Consider the following 22711-nt stretch of genomic DNA (forward strand, 5'->3'; position numbering starts at 1 on the left):
TTGAGAAAGAGAACTGCTGAAACCAACTGGGTATGTAATCATAATCACTCCTTCAAATAGCAAACCCAGTGCTCCAGTGTCGGCAGGACTAGAGCCAAAACTGAGAAATGAGAGGGCTCAGCTTGCTTGAGTAAATCCCAACAAATGCAGAAGTACAAAAATCTAAAGGAGTTGCATCCAGCCAAGTTCTACTCAGAGCAGAGCCATTAAACTTAAAGAACTGCCATATATGGTGGTCATGTGCCAAGGCGGCAGGATTCTGGGATACTGTTTTAGTGAAACGAGCAAAATAACAGGCAAAGATATTGTTAAAACCCCACAAACCGGCCCTGCTAAACCATTTTAAGGAAGAAAATGAGTACAAAGCAGAGAAGAAATGCAATATAATAGCAAAAGGGCTATATGCTATGACCGTTCTCATTATCCGTCTTATGCAACTGGGTATTTTAAGAATCTTTATTATCTTCTTTATTGTACATATTTTGAAAATAAATAAATAAACAAAACGAGGGGCAATTAAAGAACCAGAATTAGCCATCTCCATCAGTTTCAATAAGTCTACTCTAAGTAGGACTAACATGGGCTACAACCACAACCTCCTCTCTCAAAGTCCAAACACAAAAAACACAACAGCACAGCAAACACTGAGCATACTTGGTGACCTCTAGTAACTTTGCAATGTTCATTAGGGAGTGTCAAGTCGTTTTATTATGGTCAATGATCAGTATCAGGATAAAATCACCAATTACAAAGTTTAAAATCTCAGAACAAACTAAAATAAAAACAAAATTACGTATACAGTACATTAAAAAGCAGTTCTAGTTGATCATTTAATTGTCAGAAGGGAACCCTTCTGATTTAGGGGTGATCATTTAGTGCTCAGTTACCAGAAAACTAACATTATGGCATTTGTAAAAAAAAACCTAGGGGACACTGCAGGACTATAGATGGACATAAAGTAGGTCTCCTGCAGTTATGGCAACAATTTTGTTGCCCGTCTTACTTGCACATTTTTAAATCTTAAGCACCAGTCTGAGGTTCTGCTGCTCCTTGTTTGCGTTTTCCAGGTTCAATTTAGGCCGCATTCTAAGAGGAAGCACCAGGCAGCTGGAGGAGGAGTGTCTTTGCGGACTTTGTTGGACGTCAAACTCAGCCAAGAGCATAAGGTCAAACAGATTCCTCACTGGCCTTGCAGACAACTTCATTGTCCAGAAAGTGGGAGAAGCAACAAGAGGAACAGCCATTTTAGATCTGGTCCTAACCAATGTTGATGACCTGGTTAGTGGGGTAGAAGTGGAAGGATCATTAGGCGCGAGTGATCATGCTCTTCTGAAGTTTACTATACAGCGGAAAGGAGCAGCCAAGCATACTAGGACTCAATTTCTTGACTTTAAGAAAGCCGACTTCATAAAACTTAGGGAAGTGCTGGGTGAGATCCCATGGACAGCAATACTAAAAGGAAAGGGAGTTCATGATGGCTGGGAGTTTGTTAAGAGGGAGATAGTAAAAGCACAACGTCAGGCAATACCAATGAGACGGAAACATGGAAGGTGCCTAAAGAAGCCAGGGTGGCTATCTAAAGAACTTTTAACTGAATTAAGATTAAAAAAGGATGTGTACAAAAAATGGAAAAGGGGGGAAACCACCAAAGAGGAATTCAAACAAATAGCCAGCACGTGTAGACACAAAGTCAGAAAAGCTAAAGCACAGAATGAACTCAGGCTTGCTAGAGAGGTTAAAAGCAACAAAAAAGGCTTTTATGGGTATGTTCGTAGCAAAAGGAAGAACAAAGAAACAGTGGGGTCACTCAGAGGAGAAGATGGTGAAATGCAAACAGGGGACACAGAAAGGGCTGAACTCCTCAATGCCTTCTTTGCCTCAGTCTTCTCCGATAAAGAAAACAATGCCCGACCTGAAGAATTTGGAGCAAATGATTCAGCAAAGGAAACACAGCCCAGAATAACTAAGGAGACAGTACAAGAATATTTGGCTAGTTTAGATGTATTCAAGTCTCCAGGGCCAGATGAACTGCATCCAAGAGTATTAAAAGAACTGGCAGATGTGATCTCAGAACCACTGGCAGTCATCTTCGAGAAATCCTGGAGAACAGGCGAAGTCCCGGCAGACTGGAGGAGGGCAAATGTTGTCCCTATTTTCAAAAAGGGGAAAAGAGAGGACCCAAATAATTACCGCCCAGTCAGTCTGACATCAATAGCAGGGAAGATTCTGGAGCAGATCATTAAGCAAACAGTCTGTGAGCACCTAGAAAGGAATGCTGTGATCACCAATAGTCAGCATGGATTTCTGAAAAATAAGTCATGTCAGACTAACCTGATCTCATTTTTTGACAGAATTACAAGCCTGGTAGATGAAGGGAACTCAGTGGATATAGCCTACCTTGATTTCAGTAAGGCATTTGACAAGGTGCCCCATGATATTCTTGTAAAGAAGCTGGTAAAATGCGGTCTTGACTCTGCTACCACTCAGTGGATTTGTAACTGGCTGACTGACCGAACCCAAAGGGTGCTCATCAATGGTTCCTCTTCATCCTGGAGAAGAGTGACTAGTGGGGTGCCACAGGGTTCTGTCTTGGGCCCGGTCTTATTTAACATCTTTATCAACGACTTGGATGATGGACTCAAGGGCATCCTGATCAAATTTGCAGATGACACCAAACTGGGAGGGGTGGCTAACACCCCAGAGGACAGGATCACACTTCAAAACGACCTTGACAGATTAGAGAACTGGGCAAAAACAAACAAAATGAATTTTAACAGGGAGAAATGTAAAGTATTGCACTTGGGCAAAAAAAATGAGAGGCACAAATACAAGATGGGTGACACCTGGCTTGAGAGCAGTACATGTGAAAAGGATCTAGGAGTCTTGGTTGACCACAAACTTGACATGAGCCAACAGTGTGACGCGGCAGCTAAAAAAGCCAATGCAATTCTGGGCTGCATCAATAGGAGTATAGCATCTAGATCAAGGGAAGTAATAGTGCCACTGTATTCTGCTCTGGTCAGACCACACCTGGAGTACTGTGTCCAGTTCTGGGCACCACAATTCAAGAAGGACACGGACAAACTGGAACGTGTCCAGAGGAGGGCAACCAAAATGGTCAAAGGCCTGGAAACGATGCCTTATGAGGAACGGCTAAGGGAGCTGGGCATGTTTAGCCTGGAGAAGAGGAGGTTAAGGGGTGATATGATAGCCATGTTCAAATATATAAAAGGATGTCACATAGAGGAGGGAGAAAGGTTGTTTTCTGCTGCTCCAGAGAAGCGGACACGGAGCAATGGATCCAAACTACAAGAAAGAAGATTCCACCTAAACATTAGGAAGAACTTCCTGACAGTAAGAGCTGTTCGACAGTGGAATTTGCTGCCAAGGAGTGTGGTGGAGTCTCCTACTTTGGAGGTCTTTAAGCAGAGGCTTGACAACCATATGTCAGGAGTGCTCTGATGGTGTTTCCTGCTTGGCAGGGGGTTGGACTCGATGGCCCTTGTGGTCTCTTCCAACTCTATGATTCTATGATTCTATGATTCTATGACTCAGTTTACCTATGTGAGACCTAGAACATACGCAAAGCCAGTGCTATTTTCCTAGAAAAAGAGGTGCCAGAGCTCCCTTATTCTTTTAGAGTGGCAATGGTGCCCGCTTGAGAGGGGGCCAGATCTGAGTTCTGGCTGAAAAAAAGCCCTGTCCAATGCTGAAGGAGAATGATAAGTAGAGAGAGCAAGCAAGCTGTCACTGGGTGGTTTTCTGCTGTTAATGGCTGAAGCTCCTGCTGGGCCCCCAGAGAAATCCTAGGTTACTGGAGAATGCAGTTTTTGAAAACCGCTTCTCCTTGGTGCTGGCTCATCTGTCATTTACAGCATACATCTCAGCTTCTAGGCGAAACCTCCACTTTCCACTGGCAGTGGATATGTCAGGGTGGGAGAAGCTAATATCAAAAGACTATTTATATGAATTGTCCTGAGACCTGTGGATATACGCTGGTATACAAATAATAATAATAATAATAATAATAATAATAATAATAATAATAATAATAATAATAATAATGCCCTTCAACTGAGGATCACAGGCAGTTTACAGTGTAAAAACACATAAGTACATATCAAAATAGCAATGCCACTCCCCACAAACAGATGCAAAATGTTAACAAAATGAATGTCACTGAATAGCTGCCCAAAGATGTTCTTGGTTTGGGATCTCTCTCTTTAATTCTTTGAAACAGCCGCTACACCTGCAAATTTCAGTATCCTCGGTGTGATGACACAACTTTCTTTTTGATTTGGGAGCTGCAGAAAAGCGCCCCTCCCCCGGTATCGCCGACTGTTTTGCTTAAAATTCCATCCACAACCTTGTCAATAATAGAAGTCCACCCAACCAGAATTATTTCAATGCTAGTTTCTGTGGCAACCAGCATATCCAGCCACAGAATTAGATTACGGGAAGAATGAGTTTTTAAAAAAATAATGGAGGGGCTTTTTCTTTACTTTTACAGGATTCACTTAAAAAAAAATCCTGATTCTCCCGTTTCCCCCCAGTTTCATACAAACTGTTTGTATATCCAGGAACTTTGGATAGCTTTTCAAACACATTTTTAATGGTGCACAGTTATTGCTACACCCTGTCCCAATTCTTCCACGTGGGTTCCCAAGTAATGTAGTTATTGGCTCCTGATACTTACTAGATGAAACTGGTGTTTCTTGCATAAGCTCTGCTCCTCTGTAAAGTCTTTTTAGGTTGTGGGACGAAAGAGCTTCATGCAGCGTTTTGCTCCAATGCAGTGTGTCTTTAAAAAGGAGAATTTGTCATCTGAATTTCTCCCTTGGATTTGGAGTTCTGAATGACCTCACCTTGTTTCCAGTTGAAGTGAAATGGCAAGGAATGCTTTGCTATTTCATTATTCCCACTATTTCTGATGTTCCGGATGTGAGTGCTGCTGCTTATTTAGCCCAAACAAGCACCTAACATGCACAAAAAAGAGAGAACTCTGGTTCAGGAGAACTCTAAAGCTTGGAAAAGTTCAAAAAAAGCATTAGGCAAATAACCGTCAGAAAGGGAACACCTCTTCCTACCTTCAGAGACGTAGAAAGGTCAGGAGGTACCTGGTGCGGAAAATGTCTTGTCACCCACCCCATTGGGTTTTGGGGTTTTTTGCCTGAAAAAAATGATTTTATGTTAAGTGCAGGTGCTGTCACAGTAAACAATGCAGTACAGATATTATGTGGAACCTGTAGTAGTGTTTTATTTATTGTGATTTTACCATGCTCTGTATTATCTGAAAAGGAAAACATTTATTTAAAAAACAGGACTGCACAGCAGCAATCTAGTTTAATCATGATCAGTGGGACTTATTCCCGAGCCGACGGTGCATAAAATGGGCTGCAATCCTATGCACCCCTTGCATCCAACTTTTACCTAAAACTCTGCACAAGCCTGCACCAGAGAATTGTAGAGTTGGAAGGGACCCCTGAGGGTCATCTAGTGAAACCCCTGGGGTAATGCAGGAATCTCAACTAGACCATCCCTGACTGATGGCCATCCGTCTTCTGTTTTCCCCCTCAGCCCAGGACACACAATAACAGAGACTGGAGGTGGGGGGAAAGATAAATTTTGACAAGGGGCAGATTTGTCAGGCGCATGCAGGAACAGCTTGAAAACTTTACACAGAGAGAAACCCCACACGGGTTTCCCCACATGTAACGTAACAGGCAGGGAACCGGCTCAGAGAGAAAGACATTTTGCGAGGGGAGGACCAAAGAGTACCAAAGTCCACCCATTTTATCCTCTTTGGGATGGTGGCGCTGGAGTTCTGGGACCACCCTCACCAAAATATTTACTTGTCTTCAATGTATTGTTACCACTGTTATTCTATAGTACAGATCCATTTTAAATTAAACACTTTCTCTAAAATTCAAACGGCAGAAGTAATCGGTAGCATAGATATCAAAGGAAAAGCGAGAGAATAGTCCCTATTAGATACACGGGAGACACAGAAACACAAGCACACAGATGTAAATAATCCAACCTTGGGGAGAGGGGTGGGAATGTACAGTTTGCTGTACTTAGCCTCGAGATGGGAGACTGAAAGGGCTTAAAAAATAAAAAATAAAAAAGTCTTGTGTCTAGGAATATCTTTCTGCAAAAGCATCAGACTGGTTGTCAAAAGTGTAAACTTCATTAATAGACCCTATTTAAAGGAATTGGTCAGTTAGCCACAGAATTGCTTTGCTGATTTTTTTCTCAAATTCTTTTAATTACACAACTGCTTTTGGGGGGTCCTAGCTTCATGCAGGGGAGACTAGCAGGGGGTGGCGGAGGGAAGGGGATCCTACCTTCGTGCAGGGAAGACTAGGGCAAAGGGGAGGCCAACCTGCCGAATACCTAGGGCGGCGCTGAGCTGCTTCTCCCGGTGCCACACGTGGGCAAAACTGGGCGGCAGCACTGCCATTGTCCTGCACGTTCCACTTTCAGGGGCAGCAGAGGCTTTTCAGAGGGGGACTGGGGCACGAAGGGGGTGCACAGGAGAGGCAGCGGCCTTCGCAGGCCACCTCAGCAGCCCAGAAAGTCGGCCTATGTGAAGAAAATGAGACTAGGCCAAATAGATTCGGCCTTGCCTTGCCTTTGCCCCGCCCCCAACCCAGCTGGCCAATAGGCTGTGGGTGGGGGGCGGGGCAAAGGCAAGGCAAGGCCGAATCTACTCGGCCTAGTCTCATTTTATTCACATAGGCCGACTTTCCAAGACCCGGGAAGCCAAGCGGAGGGTAGGGCAGTAGGGCTTTTTTTTATAAAAAAAAATGCCTGCTCCAAAGGTCTTATCTTACTACGCTAGGGATTATATAGTTATCTGAAATTTCATGTATATCAGTTAATATATTGACCCTGCTCCACTGAATTGAAATTTCAGCCTTCACGACATAGAAAATGGCCAAGTAAACAGCTATTTTGATGGAGGAGGGTCAAGATATTAACTAATATGCATGAAATTTCATATATAGCTATATAATCCCTAGTGTAGTAAGACAAGACCTTTGGAGAAGGCATTTTCAAAAAATAATAATAATGTTTTTATGAACCACCCTAGTAGGGCAGTAATTGTTCCTTGATAATTTGTCAACCCCCTCCATGATGGAACCTGGGGTGGCCCGCCCCCCTCTTCCTACACCCCTGCCTACCTCCCCCCCAAACAGCCCAAAGAACACTGAGTATGCTCAATAGTCACATGATGCTGGCTGACTACTAGGGGTGGGGAATGGACTGGAATGGTTGCAATCCTGAATAGCGGCACTCCAGGCTCTTAACATCTCATTGCTATTTTTTTATTTCCATATTTTGTACAGATCTTTCAGCTCTTTGGCCTCCTTTCCTCCTGCTGCATTATCAGTGCACCTGGTGTGCATGTGTAAAACATACAGAAAAGGGAATCTTGATATTACTGTGTGCATGATTGCATCAGGACACTTTGTGTGGCTTTTTGATGCACAGGTATGCTTGTTTTCATCAAGCCAAAATGAACAAGTGGCTGGAACAACTCCACCACGAGGAATGTTGCAGTGTTTGGAAATATATAGAGGAAAAAGGGAGCAAGCAGTGACATGACTGAAGTTTATGAAATTATGCATGGCATGGGGAATGTAGATTAGAGGAAAGTTTTTCTCCCTCTCTCATAACACAAGAATCTATGGCCATCCAATGAAGTTGAATGTTGGAGGGTTCAGGATAGACAAAAGAGAGCACTTATTCATGCAATGCACAGTTTACTCACTTCCATAAGAGGCAGTGATGGCCACCAACTTGGATGGCTTTACAAGAGGATTACACTAATTCATGGAGGCAGCTCTTGAGGAGCTGGTCAAATGCTTGCTATCATAGGACTAGCTCCAACAGCAGCTATGTTCTGAGATCTCATTTAGTGTGATGAGCACAGCTTGTCTTGTGCTCATGTTTCCCTTTCCTCTGTTTCGGCTTTAACTTCTGATTTTCGTCAATCACCATTTCCTGTGCCACCCAAACTCAGTTCATGTGACTTATGGTTTGTTTAAAGTTTAAACAATGTGTCTTCATAATCCATGGTTTGAAGTTGACTTGTATCAGACAAACCATAGTTAAGATGAACCACTTTTTTTTAGTTCAGACTACAGGACTGTTAGGAAATGAATGCTTTTGAACTCCTTGTGGCCATGCTGCAGGGGAAAGAAAAGCTCACTAGTTATCATTGTGCTAACCTGTGGGACATAAACTGTGAATATTAAACTGGTTTAGCACGATGGCCAAAACAACTCAGCTGTGTACCTAGATCCTTGGAAGTTCTGTCAAACCCAGGTTATGATCATTCCCTGACAAAGGGAGGGAAAGAAGCCCTGGCCCATCTCCAGCAGTTAAGCACTCTTTACAGAGGGGGCTTTTCCTGAGATGGAGCTCTGCTTAGGGCAGATAAGATGCTTAATGTGGTGCACTTGAGGAATCTCAAGTTTGAACAACCAGTGTGAGTGGACACGCACTTGTAAACACACACGTGAATTAACTGGCTGTGACACTGTGATCAGTATGTTTTCAGTGTGCAAAACCCAGCTGTAATGTTTGCAATGCTCCTTAGCTGCCCAAACCATCTGCCTATAGGGTTGCTATGGGAGGGGGCCATAGCTCAGTGGCAGAGCACATGCAGGACCTAAAGGTTCAGGTAACTGGTGGCAAAAAAGACTTCTGCATGGTACCCTGAAGCATTACTACCTGTCACTTCAGGGGGAAAAAATACTGAGCTACATGGACCATTGGTCTTGCTCACTATAACACATATTTGTACATTAAAAGGGGATGGAAAAAGGGTGGGAGAGTAAACCATGTGTTCCCTCTGCTCTGCCACCCTCCAAAACAACCCATCCCCTTTGCTACTTGGGACCATAAAGGAGGAAGCTTGGGAAAAGATCTTCTCCCTTTCATCACTCCCTTCCATCTTGGAGCTAGAGCAGATTTAAAGGCACATTGGAAGTTGTCTTAGGGACGCGGGTGGTGCTGTGGGTTAAACCACAGAGCCTAGGACCTGCCGATCGAAAGGTCGGCGGTTCGAATCCCCGCGGCGGGGTGAGCTCCCGCTGTTCGGTCCCAGCTCCTGCCTACCTGGCAGTTCGAAAGCACCCCTAAGTGCAAGTAGATAAATAGGGACCGCTTTCTAGTGGGAAGGTAAACGGCGTTTCCGTGTGCGGCGCTGGTGCTGGCTCGCCAGATGCAGCTTAGTCACGCTGGCCACGTGACCCGGAAGTGTCTTCGGACAGCGCCGGCTCCCGGCCTCTTGAGCGAGATGAGCGCGCAACCCTAGAGTCGGTCACGACTGGCCCTGATGGGCAGGAGTACATTTACCTTTACCTTTAGGAAGTTGTCGTATACCAAGTCAGAACAACAGTTCATCGAGCTCAGCATTGTCTATGCTGACTGGTAGAAGCTCTCTAGGGTTTCAGGCAGTGGACAGATAGGAAGTCTTGTATTCCATTAAGATGTCTGGGGTTGGATCTGGGATGTTCTGCACGCAAAGCAGATGCTCCGCTTCTGGGCTATGGCGCTTCCTAAGCTAGTACTGTAGTTAAGAGTGTCAGCTCATGTTCATATTGCCATACAGTAGCAACATTGACTGAGTGATCTTGGGTTGGATAATCTCAGCTTAACCTACCCGGGAAGCTTGTTGGAATATTAAAATGGGTCTATTCAGTGAAGTATTGTCTACACTGACTGGCAGTGGCTCTCTAGGGTTTCAAACGGGACATTTCCAGCCCAACCTGGAGATTGCAAGGTTGATCCTGGGACCTTCTTGCGCACAAGGTGTGCCCTTGAGCTACAACACTAGTAGCAATATCCTTGGAGGTATTCATCTTGGTGCTGGAGGTAGGGCTTCCCAGGATACTCCAGCAGTGCTGCATCAGTTTCAGCTCTTCCAGCTGGCTCTGGAGTGGCCTGCCGAAAGCCAGCCAACGGCCACTAGGTCTGGAATTGAGGCCAGGTTTAATGTTTAGCCAAGTGGGGCAGACGAGGGGGTGGAGGTGGGGGTGATCCTGAGTGCTTCTAAGTCGAGAAGTCTTAGCTGACTGGAGAACAATGAAAAAGAATTGTGATAGCTAAAACCAAATGCCAAGGTAACATTGGAAGTGGTGGGGACAGTTATCACTGAGCAGTCTCTGGATCAGTGTTCCAAAATGTCTGAAAGGTCAGGTATGCATCCCAAATGCTCTACATTTTGGAGTTTGAAAGAGAAAGCCCATCTACTGTGTTTCTGCATGAACCCTTGTTCTTCGTGATTGAAGGGAAACTCATGCTGAGTGGTGACAACCAATCTCCTCTGAAGGCAAGTAAGCACTGTGTGTCTACACTGGCAGTGACCGGAGAGTAGCATGAATAAAAAAATTATAACAAAAACATCCACCATGTATCTTAATCTTAAGTAGAGGTTGGTGGGGTTCCTCTATCAGGTATTGGCCACAAAGAGATAAGTTCTTGCAAAAGAAGGGACATTTTTATATATTTCTGTGTAGGAGTATGTGTGTAAAAAAAATCTTTTCCTCCCATTTTTCTTCTGAAAGATGTAGGCAAGCATGCTAAAAAGAAAGTTAAAATTGCACTGTGGTTTTTCAGCGGAGAACTCGCTTTGCAAAGGGAGGTGGACAGGCTGCTTGCTCTCCACCCCCCACCTAGCATTTAAGCGCTGCAGGATTTTCTTTTCCCTTTTTGGTCAGATGGGGAGAGAGAGAGAGAGAGAGAGACTTTCACAAACGCAATTACAAGCTACTGTCTGCCTTGGCCCTTCTCTATTGATCATCATGTCATGACTAAATATTTAATTGAATCTTAGCTTTTTCTTCGTCTTCTTTTTGCCTTCAAATTAGGGGGCGTTTCGCTTCTGTAACTCCCTCCACTCCATCCACCGTTTCTCTCCCCCCACACCCTGCCACCCTTTATTCAGAAAGCCAGGCTCTGCAATGGCTGCGTGAAGTTGTCTATGTTTCAAGGAGGGTCTCCTGCAGTGATGAAGCTAAACGCAGCAGCAGCAGCAGCAGCAGCAGCAGCAGCAGCAGCAGCAACCCTCCATCAGCTGAACTGAGAAGCAAAGCAAAATCTATCTTTCCCCCCACATCTCCCCCCCTCCCCGATAGCTTAGAGGGGCCAGTTAGCTATGTCTACTGATGAAGCACTTTTATTCCAGCTCTGTCTCCGAGGACCTGGGCTGTAGACGTGGAGAATTCAGCCGAAAGCATTATGGATCGGTAGAGCTGGTAAGTTTTTTTTTTTAAATTCCCTCCTTATTTTATTTTTAAACAGAATTTTAAGCACAGCCTGTTTCATCCACCCGAATGATTTTTTGTATAAAGCATCTTGGTGCCTCCTAGCCACAGCTTATCGATTATTCTTGGCTTATCCTCTCTCCCACCCCCACCCCCCCACCCCGATTTTTGAGTTACAGCAGGCAAGCTTTGGAAATCGGTGGGTGTGAAAAGCTTGGTGTCTCTTGTTGAGTTGGATTTTAATTGCTCTTCATTGCTGTTTATCTTTCAAATCGAATGCAATATGTACAAATGCCTCTCTCTCTCTCCTGGGGTTTTTGTAGTCTGGTGGGAAAGCTTGTCTTTGCAGCCCAAGGGCAGTACATAGACCCTGGTTTGTTCCCATGTAAGAGATGCTGGAGGCTGGCATGAAGTACCATAAACTGGTAATTGATTTGGGGGAGCCTTTTCAATTTTTATTTATTTATTTTTTTGTACAGGAGGTTTTGGAAACATGACCAGAATTTCAAGATGTGGCAACAGGAAGTACGGAAAAGGGTTCTCCTTCCCAAACATCTTGTCTTTCTGTCTTTTCTTTTTTTTTTAAACCCACTTGCCATCCATTTCCTCCATTCTTCCCCCACCACTTTGATTTTTGAATGGAGGTTGGAGAAAATGCTCTGGCACACACTGTGCAGCAATCACCTGAATCAGGGTGCCGTTTTTGGACTCTGATTATTTTGGAATGGAATTGTACAAGTTGGCCACAGAGGAAGGAAGGAAGACTGGAGGCAGAGGAACCCTTCCTCTTGCTGCCACAGAATTGCAGGGGTATAGCTAATGGTCAGATACGTGTGCATCCAGGTATTGGCGCCTGATAGATTATTGTTGGGCAGTGCCGTGCCAAGGAGACTGAATCCGTGTGTGTATTTGGGAACTGTAGGGCTAGCAATTTCGATAATAATTCACCAAAATATGTTCTCACCCAGGAGGCTACTGTTTGGTTGCTTGTTTCAAAAGGAACATATAAATTGAGGGGCAGGGATTGTTGGTTTTGTTTTTGCTTTTGCTTTTATGGTGTGATTAAGATTAAAGTTAATAAGGATAGCCCTGGCTGAGTGGTAGAGCATCTGTTTTTCATGCAGAAGGTCCCATGATTGATCTCCAGCATCTCCAGGTAAGGCTAGGAGAGATGCCTGTTTGAAACCTTGGAGAGCCTCTGCCCATCAGTGCAAACAGTACTGAGCTGCATGGACCCATGGTCTGACTCAGTATAAGAAGTTTCTTGAATGCCCATTATATATCTGCAGGGAGGGCACTAACTTAGTAGCAGAGCATCTTCTTTGTGTGCAGAAGCTCCCAGGTTCAATCCTGGGCATCTCCAGGTGGGACTGTGAATGACCCCTGCCTGAAACCCTGTAGAGCTACTTCCAGTTAGTGTAGGTCAGGGATGATGAATCTGTGGCCGCACAGATGTCCCTGTACTCTAGCTCCCATCAGCCTTACCTGGCATGTCTAACGGACAGGGATGAAGGGAGCTGTAGTTTACTTGCTTATCCACACCAGTGAAAATTATATGGGGGCCCATCTGCACTGAGAAAACGCAAGGGACCACTGTCATCAGTTTTATTTTGAAAAGTGCCCCCTCCTGCTTTCCCTTTCTGGAAAGGAGCTGCGAAAAGCAGCTTACAAATAGAAAGGCAAAAAAGAAAAGAAAGAAGCACCAGTGATCCAGCCATTAAAACACAAATGATTCAATTAAAAATAGCAGGCAAAAGCAATGTGCAAGCAGTATCTCCCTCGTCTCATCTGAGGAGTAAAGGGCTGATGGATTAGGCCAGCACCCCATCAAGTCTCAGCACAGCCAACCAGATGCCCTCATGTGAAGTGCTCAGGCAGGACCCAAGCACAACCTCAAGTCTCCCCACTTGCAGTTCCCATCAGCTGGTACTTAGATCAGAGAAGTAGAATAGAGCCATCCAGCTTAGCAGTCAGGGTCAGTGTAAGCCTGAAAGAGTCCCAGAGAGGTGCATGTTTATCCATTCTCTCTGTCTCTCGGAAGAGCGCTGGATTGCTGCTGCATTTCAGATTCAACGTACTTTTATGAAACTTGAACCTGCTACTTGCCCTGCCATCAGTGGAGAAGGGTGAACACTCAGCTCTCTTCTCTCCCCACTTCCCTTTCTGCGGTCCTTGTAGATACTTGAAAAATTAGTTTTCCTTCCTTTGGAAGGGCTGGCACATCCAAAGGAAGTGCTCGCATCAACTTTGCAAGGTAAACTAGTCTGAGGCAGAGTAATTCACCAAAGGTCACTCAGTGAGTTTCATGGTTTGATTAGGGATTCGAGCCCAGGTCTTTTCGGTCCGAATATAACATGGTGATCACCACCCCACACTGGCTGCCTGGCTTTCCCTTTTCCTCATATGTTTTTGAGTTCTAGCTCAGCTGTCCTCAGCTGTTGCAGGCCTTTAACCTCAACATGCTGCATGAGACCCAGTTTTAATTATATATCAGCTTTTCTACTTCTCTCTGTCTTTGTCAAGCCACATCAACCCTGCAGGCATGCTGGCTTAACAAAGTCATTCCTTCTCCTTGGGGAATACTGATACAAATCAGTAGCATAGATCAAGGGTGCTTCAGTCTGAGGGACACTTTCCTTTCTTGGCAACCTTTTTCTTTTATTTGGTGGTGGTGGGGTTTGCACATGCCAGTGATGGGTGGGATAAGAGGCAGAAGGGGGCAGATCAACTGACGTAAGCTTTTACATTTGGTGCAAAAGGCTAGTTTATAGACACTTCATTTCACTAGGGTCTGCCCAGGATGAACTAAGGATGGTGCCCCACAGTGGGTGAGGCACTAGGGAATGTGTCGCTGTGACAGCTGTTGACCTAGATCACTTGAAAGGGCTGTTAGATGAGTGGAGGGTGGGTTCACCAAAGAGGGGATTAGCCTGGCTGGTGAAATGGACCCTCCAGGTCCAGGAGCAGTCTATCTCTGAATGCTGATTGCTAGTTGCTAGTGGGGTGGGTGGGGGAAAGCTATTGTCTTCATGCCCTGCTTTTAAACTTCCCAGTACCACCAGACCGGCTGCCATTGGAGTCAGAGTCCTTGACTAAGTGGACCTTTGTCAGATCCAGCAAGGCTTTCCTTATGTCCCAGGAGCTCAGTGGCAGAGCATCTGCTTTTCGTGCAGAAGGTCCCAGGTTCAATCCTCAGCTTCTTCAGGTAGTGTTCAGACAAAGACTCTTTGTCTGAAACCCTGGAGAGCTGCTGCCAGTCAGTGTATACAATACCGAGCTAAAGGGATGAATGGTCTGACTTGGTATGAGACAGATTCCTATATTATGAGCACCCAGAACCTCCAGCCTGAAGCACTGGCCTCATCTCCCCTCTGCTTGCCTTCTCGTAAGGCTGCTTTTTGCAAGCACACCCTGGCTTCCTTTGCTCAGCAAGACAATGCCTGGGTTTCTCTTCAGCCACTGCCTTGCAAGATTGGATCTGGCACACGTCTTCTGTTCATCTCCTCCCTTCTGAATCCGAGAACCTGGCTCTGGATGAAGAAGCACCAGTGAATAACGAAGAAAGGAGTAACCAGCACCACATGCTGTGATCTTATTAAATCACTAATCCTCCTTCCTCAGTGATGTCATGCTTGCAGGATGATTCTGCTGGCAGGGAAGGAGGTCTCCTTGGTGTCTTTGGATGTAGGCAAGAAAAATTAATCTGCCAAGAGGGTGTCCCTTCCTCTTTCTTAGACTTGAATGCAGTCCGAGAGCATCTGTTCATTTTCCAGCAGATATATAAAAAGTGGGAGAAGGCTGAGCCTTTCTATATCTTGCACCCTCAACTCTGTCCCTAACTCAGGGATAGGGAACTGGATACTATCAATGAGCAAAATCCTTATCTCCCAGCAGGGCTTGTTTGACAGGCGAGTGGGGGCCGTGGGATTGACCTCTTGCCAATCACATGGCATTGCAAAGATGTCTGTTGGCCTCGTTTTGACCCACAATGATAATCAGCTGATCCTTGAAGCTTGCAAAATGTCACAACTAAGTCACTAAGCCCTGCCATAGTTACTAGCCTGCAAAAGAAAAGGGAAATATAGAAATTCTAGCCTATTGCAACACTAGAAATCTTTGTTTCTCTGTCCTGGCCACAGAACAGGACAAGCCCTATATATGGAAATGCAGGCAGTACGCCCACTTGTCAATCTGCTGGTGTCACTCCAGTGGGCGACAGCAGGGTTCAGTTCTGGGGTGGCTGCACCCATCAGTTCCCCATAGAAAACTAGTGCTGAGCTAAAACAGCAGCTGCCTGCTGGAGTGACACTAGCTGATAGACAGGTGGGTGTGCAGTTAAATCCTCATATCCCTGCAGAGAGCCAAGCTGAGCTGGGGAATGTGCTGGTGAAGCAGACTTCTGCAGAGAGTAGTATTGAAGTCTCTGCTCATCATCTGAAACACAGAGTCTTCAGCTCTGCTCAGTGCTACTCCCTGTTTGCTATCTCCTCCCACCCCATCTCTGCAGGTCAACTTTGAGAGATCAGTCTCCTGACATCACTGTGATGTCAGATGACTGACAGGTGGGTAGCCCAATCCACCTGTCAAAGTCAACATGCAGAGGTGCTGGGAGATAAAGACCTGGCCCTTTGGGTTAAAAAAGGTTCCCTTATCCTAGTAGTAAAAGGAAAAGACTTCAGGTATCGCAGAGACCAAGCAGACTGTCAGAGGAGGAGCTGAGAAATCTACTCCTTCTACCATACCCCTCCCAGGGATTCCTGGTTGCCTATGGCAAATTGTAAAGTGCAAGACTGCCCTCTGTTAGGGCTCTTGCTGTGTAAGGTGCTTGCTAGCATCCATTTCTAAGGCGTAACAGATATATCCTCTCTGCACTTTAGGGAAAGTGTGTGACATATCTGAAGCACCCCTTCCCTTGCTCTCCTGGGTACTATGTATCATTGACCATGGTCAAGAGTCCATCCATTGGATAACACATATGTCCATGTGTGAGCAAGAGATTTCCAGAAGATCAGCAGGAGTCCCTATATAAGAGCAGGGTTTAAGAGAAATAAATATTTATTTAGAAATTCTTGACCATTCTCATTTTATTGCATATATAGCACTACCTATGTACATAGTTCTTTACAAAGAACTGCTGGGAGGGTGTTTAGTGGAACAAGGAAGCAACAAAAGAGGTGCATAACACTATTATACATGTCTATGGTGCAATTGCACTTTGAATACTATGTATGGTTCTGGCTGCCTCACCTGAAAAAGGATATTGTAGAACTGAAGAAGGTTCAGAAAAGGGCACCCAAAATGATCGAGGGAGTGTAGAAACTCTCCCTATGAAGCAAGGTTACAACATTTGGGGCTTTATGGTTTTGAGAAAAGACAAGTAACAGGAAGACAAGATCAAGGTGTATAGGAGGATGCATGGTGTGGAGAAAGTGGGGAGGGCGAAGTTTTCCCCTCTCTCTTTAAACACTAGAACTTGAGGTCATCCAGTGAAGCTGAACGTTGGAAAATTTAAGACAAAAAAATATGCTTCTTCACATGGCACATAGTTAATCTATAGAATGCACTCCCAGAAGTTGTTAGGGGCACTGACATGTATGCCTTTAATATTATTAATAATAATAATAATAATAATAATAATAATAATAATAAAAATAATAAAAATATTTTTATTTATTCCCTGCCCTCCGTGGCCAGAGCTGGGCTAAGCACGGCTAACACCAGTAAAATTACAATAAAAACATAAGGGGGGGGGCAATTTAAAATACAGGTTAAAAACAATTTAAAATGCAGCCTCAATTTTAATAATAGCCCATAGATCAAAACCAGAAGGGGAGGGAAACATAAGGGTCAGACTGAGTCCAAACCAAAGGCCAGGCGGAACAGCTCTGTCTTGCAGGCTCCTGCGGAAAGATGTCAAGTCCCACAGGGCCCTAGTCTCTTGTGACAGAGCGTTCCACCAAGTCGGAGCCAGGACTGAAAAGGCCCTGGTCCTAGTTGAGACCAATCTAACCACCTTGCGACTTGGGACCTCCAAAGTATTGTCATTTGTGGACCTTAAGGTCCTCCGTGGAGCATACCAGGAGAGGCGTAGGTACATGGCTCCTAGGTACATGGGTCCTAGGGCGCATAGGGCTTTAAATGTCAAAACCAGCACTTTAAACCTGAGCCTGTACTCCACCGGGAGCCAGTGCAGTTGGTAATCTCATGGCAAAGACCCCATAAGGAGCCTCGCCACGGCATTCTGCACCCACTGGAGTTTCTGGGTCAGCTTCAAGGGCAGCCCACGTAGAGCGAGTTACAATAATCAAGCCTGGAGGTGACCATCGCATGGATCACTGTGCCCAGATCAGGGCGAGAAAGGTAAGGGACCAACTGCTTAATACAGCGGAGATGGAAAAATGCCACCTTTGTTGTGGCTGCAACCTGCGCCTCCATGGAAAGGAAGGCGTCGAAGGTTATACCCAAGCTCTTTAAAGGAGAGGATTGAACAAATCCATTGAGGATAAGGCGACTAGCCACAATGGCTATGCTGTACCTCCATTGTTGGAGTTAGTAGGCCTCTTAATATCACTTGCTGGGTATCACAAGTGGGAAGAGCTCTGTTGCACTCAGGGCCTGCTTGCGAGCTTCCAGTGGAACATCTATTTGGCCACTGTGAGAACAGGATGCTGGACTAGGTGGGCCCCCTTTGGAATGACCCAGGATGGCTCTTCTTACATTCTTAAGTGGGAAAATTGAGACGTGATTAAGCAGGTGAAAGAAAGACTATGTGATTATTCCCACCGGATTGTTACAATAAGGACTAGGGTGATGAACCAAAGGCTTCCTGGAAAATAATGGTTTCCGGGGGGGGGGGGTGCAGCTTAAGGGAGGTGATTGCACAAAGGCATTTTGGAAGGCTATTCCAGCAAGGTATAAGGCACAGCAAGGGGAAAGGGGCTGAGTTTTCCCAGAAAACAGGAGGCTGTTGGACGGTAATATGGTGAAGCAAGATGAGTGAAAGTCTCATGGATGAATCAGGAATTAAACACAGAAAGATAAGGAGGGACAAAACCATGGGTTTGAAGGTGCAGACAAGGTACACATAATCCATCCCTGCTTGTCTCCCTCCCCTCCTGTGTCCTCTTAAAAAGGAAGCTCAAAAGTGTCAGTGATGTGAGTTTCCTCTGTTTTTGGGTCTTGTTGAGAGTTCACACGAGTCTTATTTATTTCTCAACCCACCCCACCCCCCCTTTGTATGCGGCTTGAGGACACAGAACTTGGTCCTGTGCGATTGCCTACTTGTGAGATCAACACAGAACTGTTTGTGAGGAACAGAGCTATAAACCTCCACCCTGACACTTTGAAATGCCAGATTTTGCCCTCCCCACCCACCTTGCTAAATTCACAAAGAGGGGGTGGTTGTAGTCCTGCGACAGAAAGCAAATGTATATGTATTTCTCCCCCCCCCCCAAAAAAATGAGCATATTGTGATAAAGAATGGGCAGAACTTTTTAAGAGTCTTTTCATCAGATTGATGCTGAAAGGCATTTTGTATATTTGACTCCATTATGAATTGCTCAGCTTCTCAATTTGGCTGCTGTGAAGGGGAGAAGTGTGTGTGTGTGTGTGTGTGTGTGTGCGCGCGCGCATATCTATATATATAGAGAGAGAGAGAGAGAGAGAGAGATGCAGATGTAATTGCTCCAGATGAAATAACTTTTTATTTTGTTGGTATCTAATGTGTCTTTCAGCAAAATGGGTAGGCTACATCAAAATTCATTACGTTTAAGGGAATTCAGAAATAATTCTCTTTCTGCTTTTACATTTTAGCGCTGGAGCAGTTTGATTACATTTTCTGAATGGTTTTCTTTGCCAAATGGCATCTGCATTCATCAAGAGGAGAGCCAGATTAATTCTGTGGGGTTTCAGGTGCTGTTTTGCTTGCAGACAAGTGGAATTTAGAGTTATTCACCTAATTGTTGAAATGAAACAACGCAGGGTGATCACCTGATCTTCGATGCATGAAGATCACAGTTGCCCACAGTTTGATTTTGGTGATTAGGTAGATCTGGGAAGGGTGCTGTGAAAGGCAACTGAAATGATCAAATGTTTGAAGCGTCTTCTCTACCAAGGGAGTCTTAAGCAGTGGTGGGAAACTGATGGTCCAAGAGCCACATGCCACCCTCAACTCAATTTCATGTGGACGGGGTGAAAGATGAAATAGACTGAGCAATGGAAAGAAGGAAGGAGGCCGTTTACCAACCTGACAGGGGCTGATGAGAGCTGGGAGTCTACCAATGCAGTCGTACCTTGGTTCTTGAACGCCTTGTGACTCGAACGTTTTGGTTCCCGAACGCCGCAAACCTGGAAGTGTGTGTTCCGGTTTGTGAAAGATTTTTGGAAGCCAGACGTCCAACGGGGCTTCTGCAGCTTCCGATTGAGTGCAGGAAGCTCCTGCAGCCAATCGGAAGCCACGCCTTGGTTTTCAAACATTTTCAGAAGTCAAACGGACTTGCGTAACAGATTCTGCTTGAGAACCAAGGTACAATTGTACCTAAAATGCACCAGGTTTGGGAAGGCTGAGCTAGATTGTTGAACCACAAAGCTCTCTAGAGATCCTTCAGCCAGTTGCTATCTCTCGGCCCTTACTCACCTCAGGACTGTTGTATTAAGAGGAACAAGTGTGAGGGCAGTCATCTCTGTTAGTCTGAGATCCCTGCAGGCAAGGGCAGAGCAAAAATAAAACAATGTACAGTGGTACCTCGGGTTACATACGTTTCAGGTTACAGACTCTGCTAACCCAGAAATAGTACCTTGGGTTAAGAACTTTGCTTCAGGATGAGAACAGAAATCGTGCTCCGGCGGTGCGGCAGCAGCAGGAGGCCCCATTAGCTAAAGTGGCGCTTCAGGTTAAGAACAGTTTCAGGTTAAGAATGGACCTCCGGAATGTATTAAGTACTTAACCCGAGGTACCACTGTACCCACTTTTTAGGTGTGGAGAAGAAGGCAACCTGATAAGGCAGCATAATGGCTATTTTTCAGATTATAAAGATGGGGTGAATAAACATTTTTTTCTCTTTACGTGGTACTCTAATTTAGGCTTGATCTGATGGAGATGATTTGTTGGCAATCAGTTTTAGGAATGATAAAAGGAAGCACTCCCTTGACTGTGTCTCTGTGACAGTGCATCCCACTGTGGTCAAAGTGGCTTAGTGGGGACGGGTGGAGCGGGACGTATTTTTTGGATCTTGGCCCAGTAGTTGGAACACTCCAGTAGCTTCTCAGATTGCTAAACCAGTAGTGGCTGGTGCCCATTAGGACTAGTAGGGTGGAAGGCAGGGAGCCCAACAGTTGGTGGAGCCAGACAGATGGAGGCAACTAGTTCTAGTTTTGTCCCATCCTCTTCTGTGCTGACTTATTCTGAAGGTGGTGGTGCAGTTTGCGTTTGACCGAACAGACCAGGCTCTACTGCAAACAGTTGACATTATCTAGCCATAAAGAGGCCACATCTATGAAGCATGCATTTCTCAATGGTACAAAGGCATCATCTTTGGGGATGGGGTGAGAATAGCAGAATGACCTTGCTTCCTGAAACATTAAGATGTTTGCATACAGTTTAGAAAGTTGGTGGTGAGCCTAGAAAGGGGTCTTATAGTGTACTGAATCAGGCCACTGGTCCATCTAGTTCAGTATAGTCTACATTGACTGGCAGCAGCTCTTTGGGGTTTCAGGCAGAAATTCCTCCCAACCCTTCCTGGAAATGCCAGCAACTGAACCAGGGTCATTCTGCCTTTAAAGCAGATGCCATGTCATTGAGCCAGTGCCCTTCCCTTAAAGTCTTTCAAGTGGTCTTTTGCCCCTCTGAAATCCACACATGGGAGCAATATTTTATGTAGTGTATGTGAAATGAGACCCACTGTTGCCTTTTCTCACAGAGAATGAACATTTTCTCACTCACAAAATAGGAATATTTGGCCAGAGCCAGAAAAGAGGGTTCAGAGGGCTAGATTTGGCCCAGAGACATCCATTTGGCCTCCCCTCTTCTAGAACAAAAGACAGTGTGTTTGAAATATGGAGTGTCCCTTAAATTGCAGGACATCAGGCACCCTCTGAAAGTGCACAGCTTTAGAATGCACATCTTGTTGTCAGAACTGTGCTGGGAGCTAGCGTCTGAATTCAATAGGCTACAATTTGATTGTATTTATTATCCATTTTCATTCTGGAGGCTTGCAGGCTCCAGTTGGGTCATGCAAAGCTGAATTCTACACAACACTGCCGCACCAGGGTCCTCAGTGGCTAGTGGTATAATATTATGCACCGGGTGTTCTTTCTTGACATGACATTGCTTAGAAGAGTGAAAGAGGATGGTGTGGTGACATCACCAGGCTGCCAGGGGCTAGGGGTGGCAGGGAATGGGAATGTGTCAACCTTGCTAATTGTCCTGAAGTTATTGATATATTTCTTGGACTTTTGAGGGCAAAAAAAGGAGAAACTTGGATTTATGATCCTAAAGTGGAGTAGGAATGCAACAGTGTTTTGGAGAATGAACACAGCGTTATTTGCAGCTGTGAATAAAGGTCCTGCATACAGCAACAAGTTTCCAAGAGGCTACTGCAGATCCACCCTGCCAACCTAGCAGTTCGAAAGCATGTCAGAGTGCAAGTAGATAAATAGGTACTGCTCCAGCAGGAAGGTAAACGGCGTTTCTGTGCACTGCTCTGGTTTGCCAGAAACTGCTTAGTCATGCTGGCTACATGACCCGGAAGCTGTGCACCGGCTCCCTCGTCCAGTAAAGCGAGATGAGTGCCGCAACCCCAGAGTCAGTCACGAATGGACCTAATGGTCAGGGGTCCCTTTTCCTTACCTTTACTGCAGATCCACAGGGAAGAAAAGATAAGAAAGTCTTAACTACAGTCATACCTCGGGTTACAGATGCTTCGGGTTGCGGGATTTTGGGTTGTGCACTGCGCCGAACCTGGAAGTACCGGAATGGGTTACTTCCGGATTTCGGTGCTTGCGCATGCGCAGAAACACTAAATCACACGTTGTGCATGTGCAGAAGTGCTGAATCGTGACCCTCGCGGGTTGCGAACGTGCCTCATGCACGGATCACGTTCGCAACCCGAGCGTCCACTGTAGTGGTAACTGGGGCCCATTGGAACTCGTAGGGTGGAAGACAGGGAGCCCAACACTAGGGGGAGACAGAGTCAACAACAGGCAGAGGCAATTGTCCCATCCCTCCTCCGTGGTGAGTTCTGCAAGAGCAGTACTGGTACTAAGGAACAGGAAGCTGAAAGCCTGGTCCATCCCTTTGACTGGTTGTAAGTAAGAAGGAAACCAGGTGAAGGCTGGTTAAAGGCAGACTGAGTTTGGTGGGGTTGGTGCCTAATTTGTCCACTGGTCTTAATCAATGACTTGTGCAATATATTGTGTATTCAGTGCAGCAGGAA

General features: G+C 45.4%; 1 protein-coding gene and 1 long non-coding RNA gene across 7 annotated transcripts in view; one reads left to right on the forward strand and one right to left on the reverse strand.

Annotated features, from left to right (window-relative positions):
• GARNL3 (GTPase activating Rap/RanGAP domain like 3) overlaps positions 1-22711 on the forward strand; it is a 109618-nt gene that overhangs the window by 24987 nt on the left and 61920 nt on the right. For 4 of the 6 annotated variants that reach the window (XM_081179961.1, XM_081179963.1, XM_081179962.1 and 1 more), the window contains one exon: positions 11201-11270. The exons of 1 other annotated variant lie outside the window; for it this stretch is intronic. In XM_081179961.1, the coding sequence (XP_081036087.1) occupies positions 11201-11270 (70 nt within the window). Of the gene's footprint in view, positions 1-7474; positions 7498-11200; positions 11271-22711 lie in introns of those variants that run through there. One more of the 6 variants, XM_081179965.1, reaches the window with a different exon arrangement.
• LOC308578382 lies at positions 4551-6626 on the reverse strand. Its single transcript, XR_014003913.1, has 3 exons — positions 6348-6626; positions 5088-5170; positions 4551-4976 (listed from the first exon to the last, which is right to left on the reverse strand). It is a non-coding gene; the product is annotated as an uncharacterized lncRNA (long non-coding RNA).

This window comes from Podarcis bocagei (assembly GCF_964188305.1).
Source record: "Podarcis bocagei genome assembly, chromosome: Z".
NCBI classification, from domain to species: domain Eukaryota; kingdom Metazoa; phylum Chordata; class Lepidosauria; order Squamata; family Lacertidae; genus Podarcis; species Podarcis bocagei.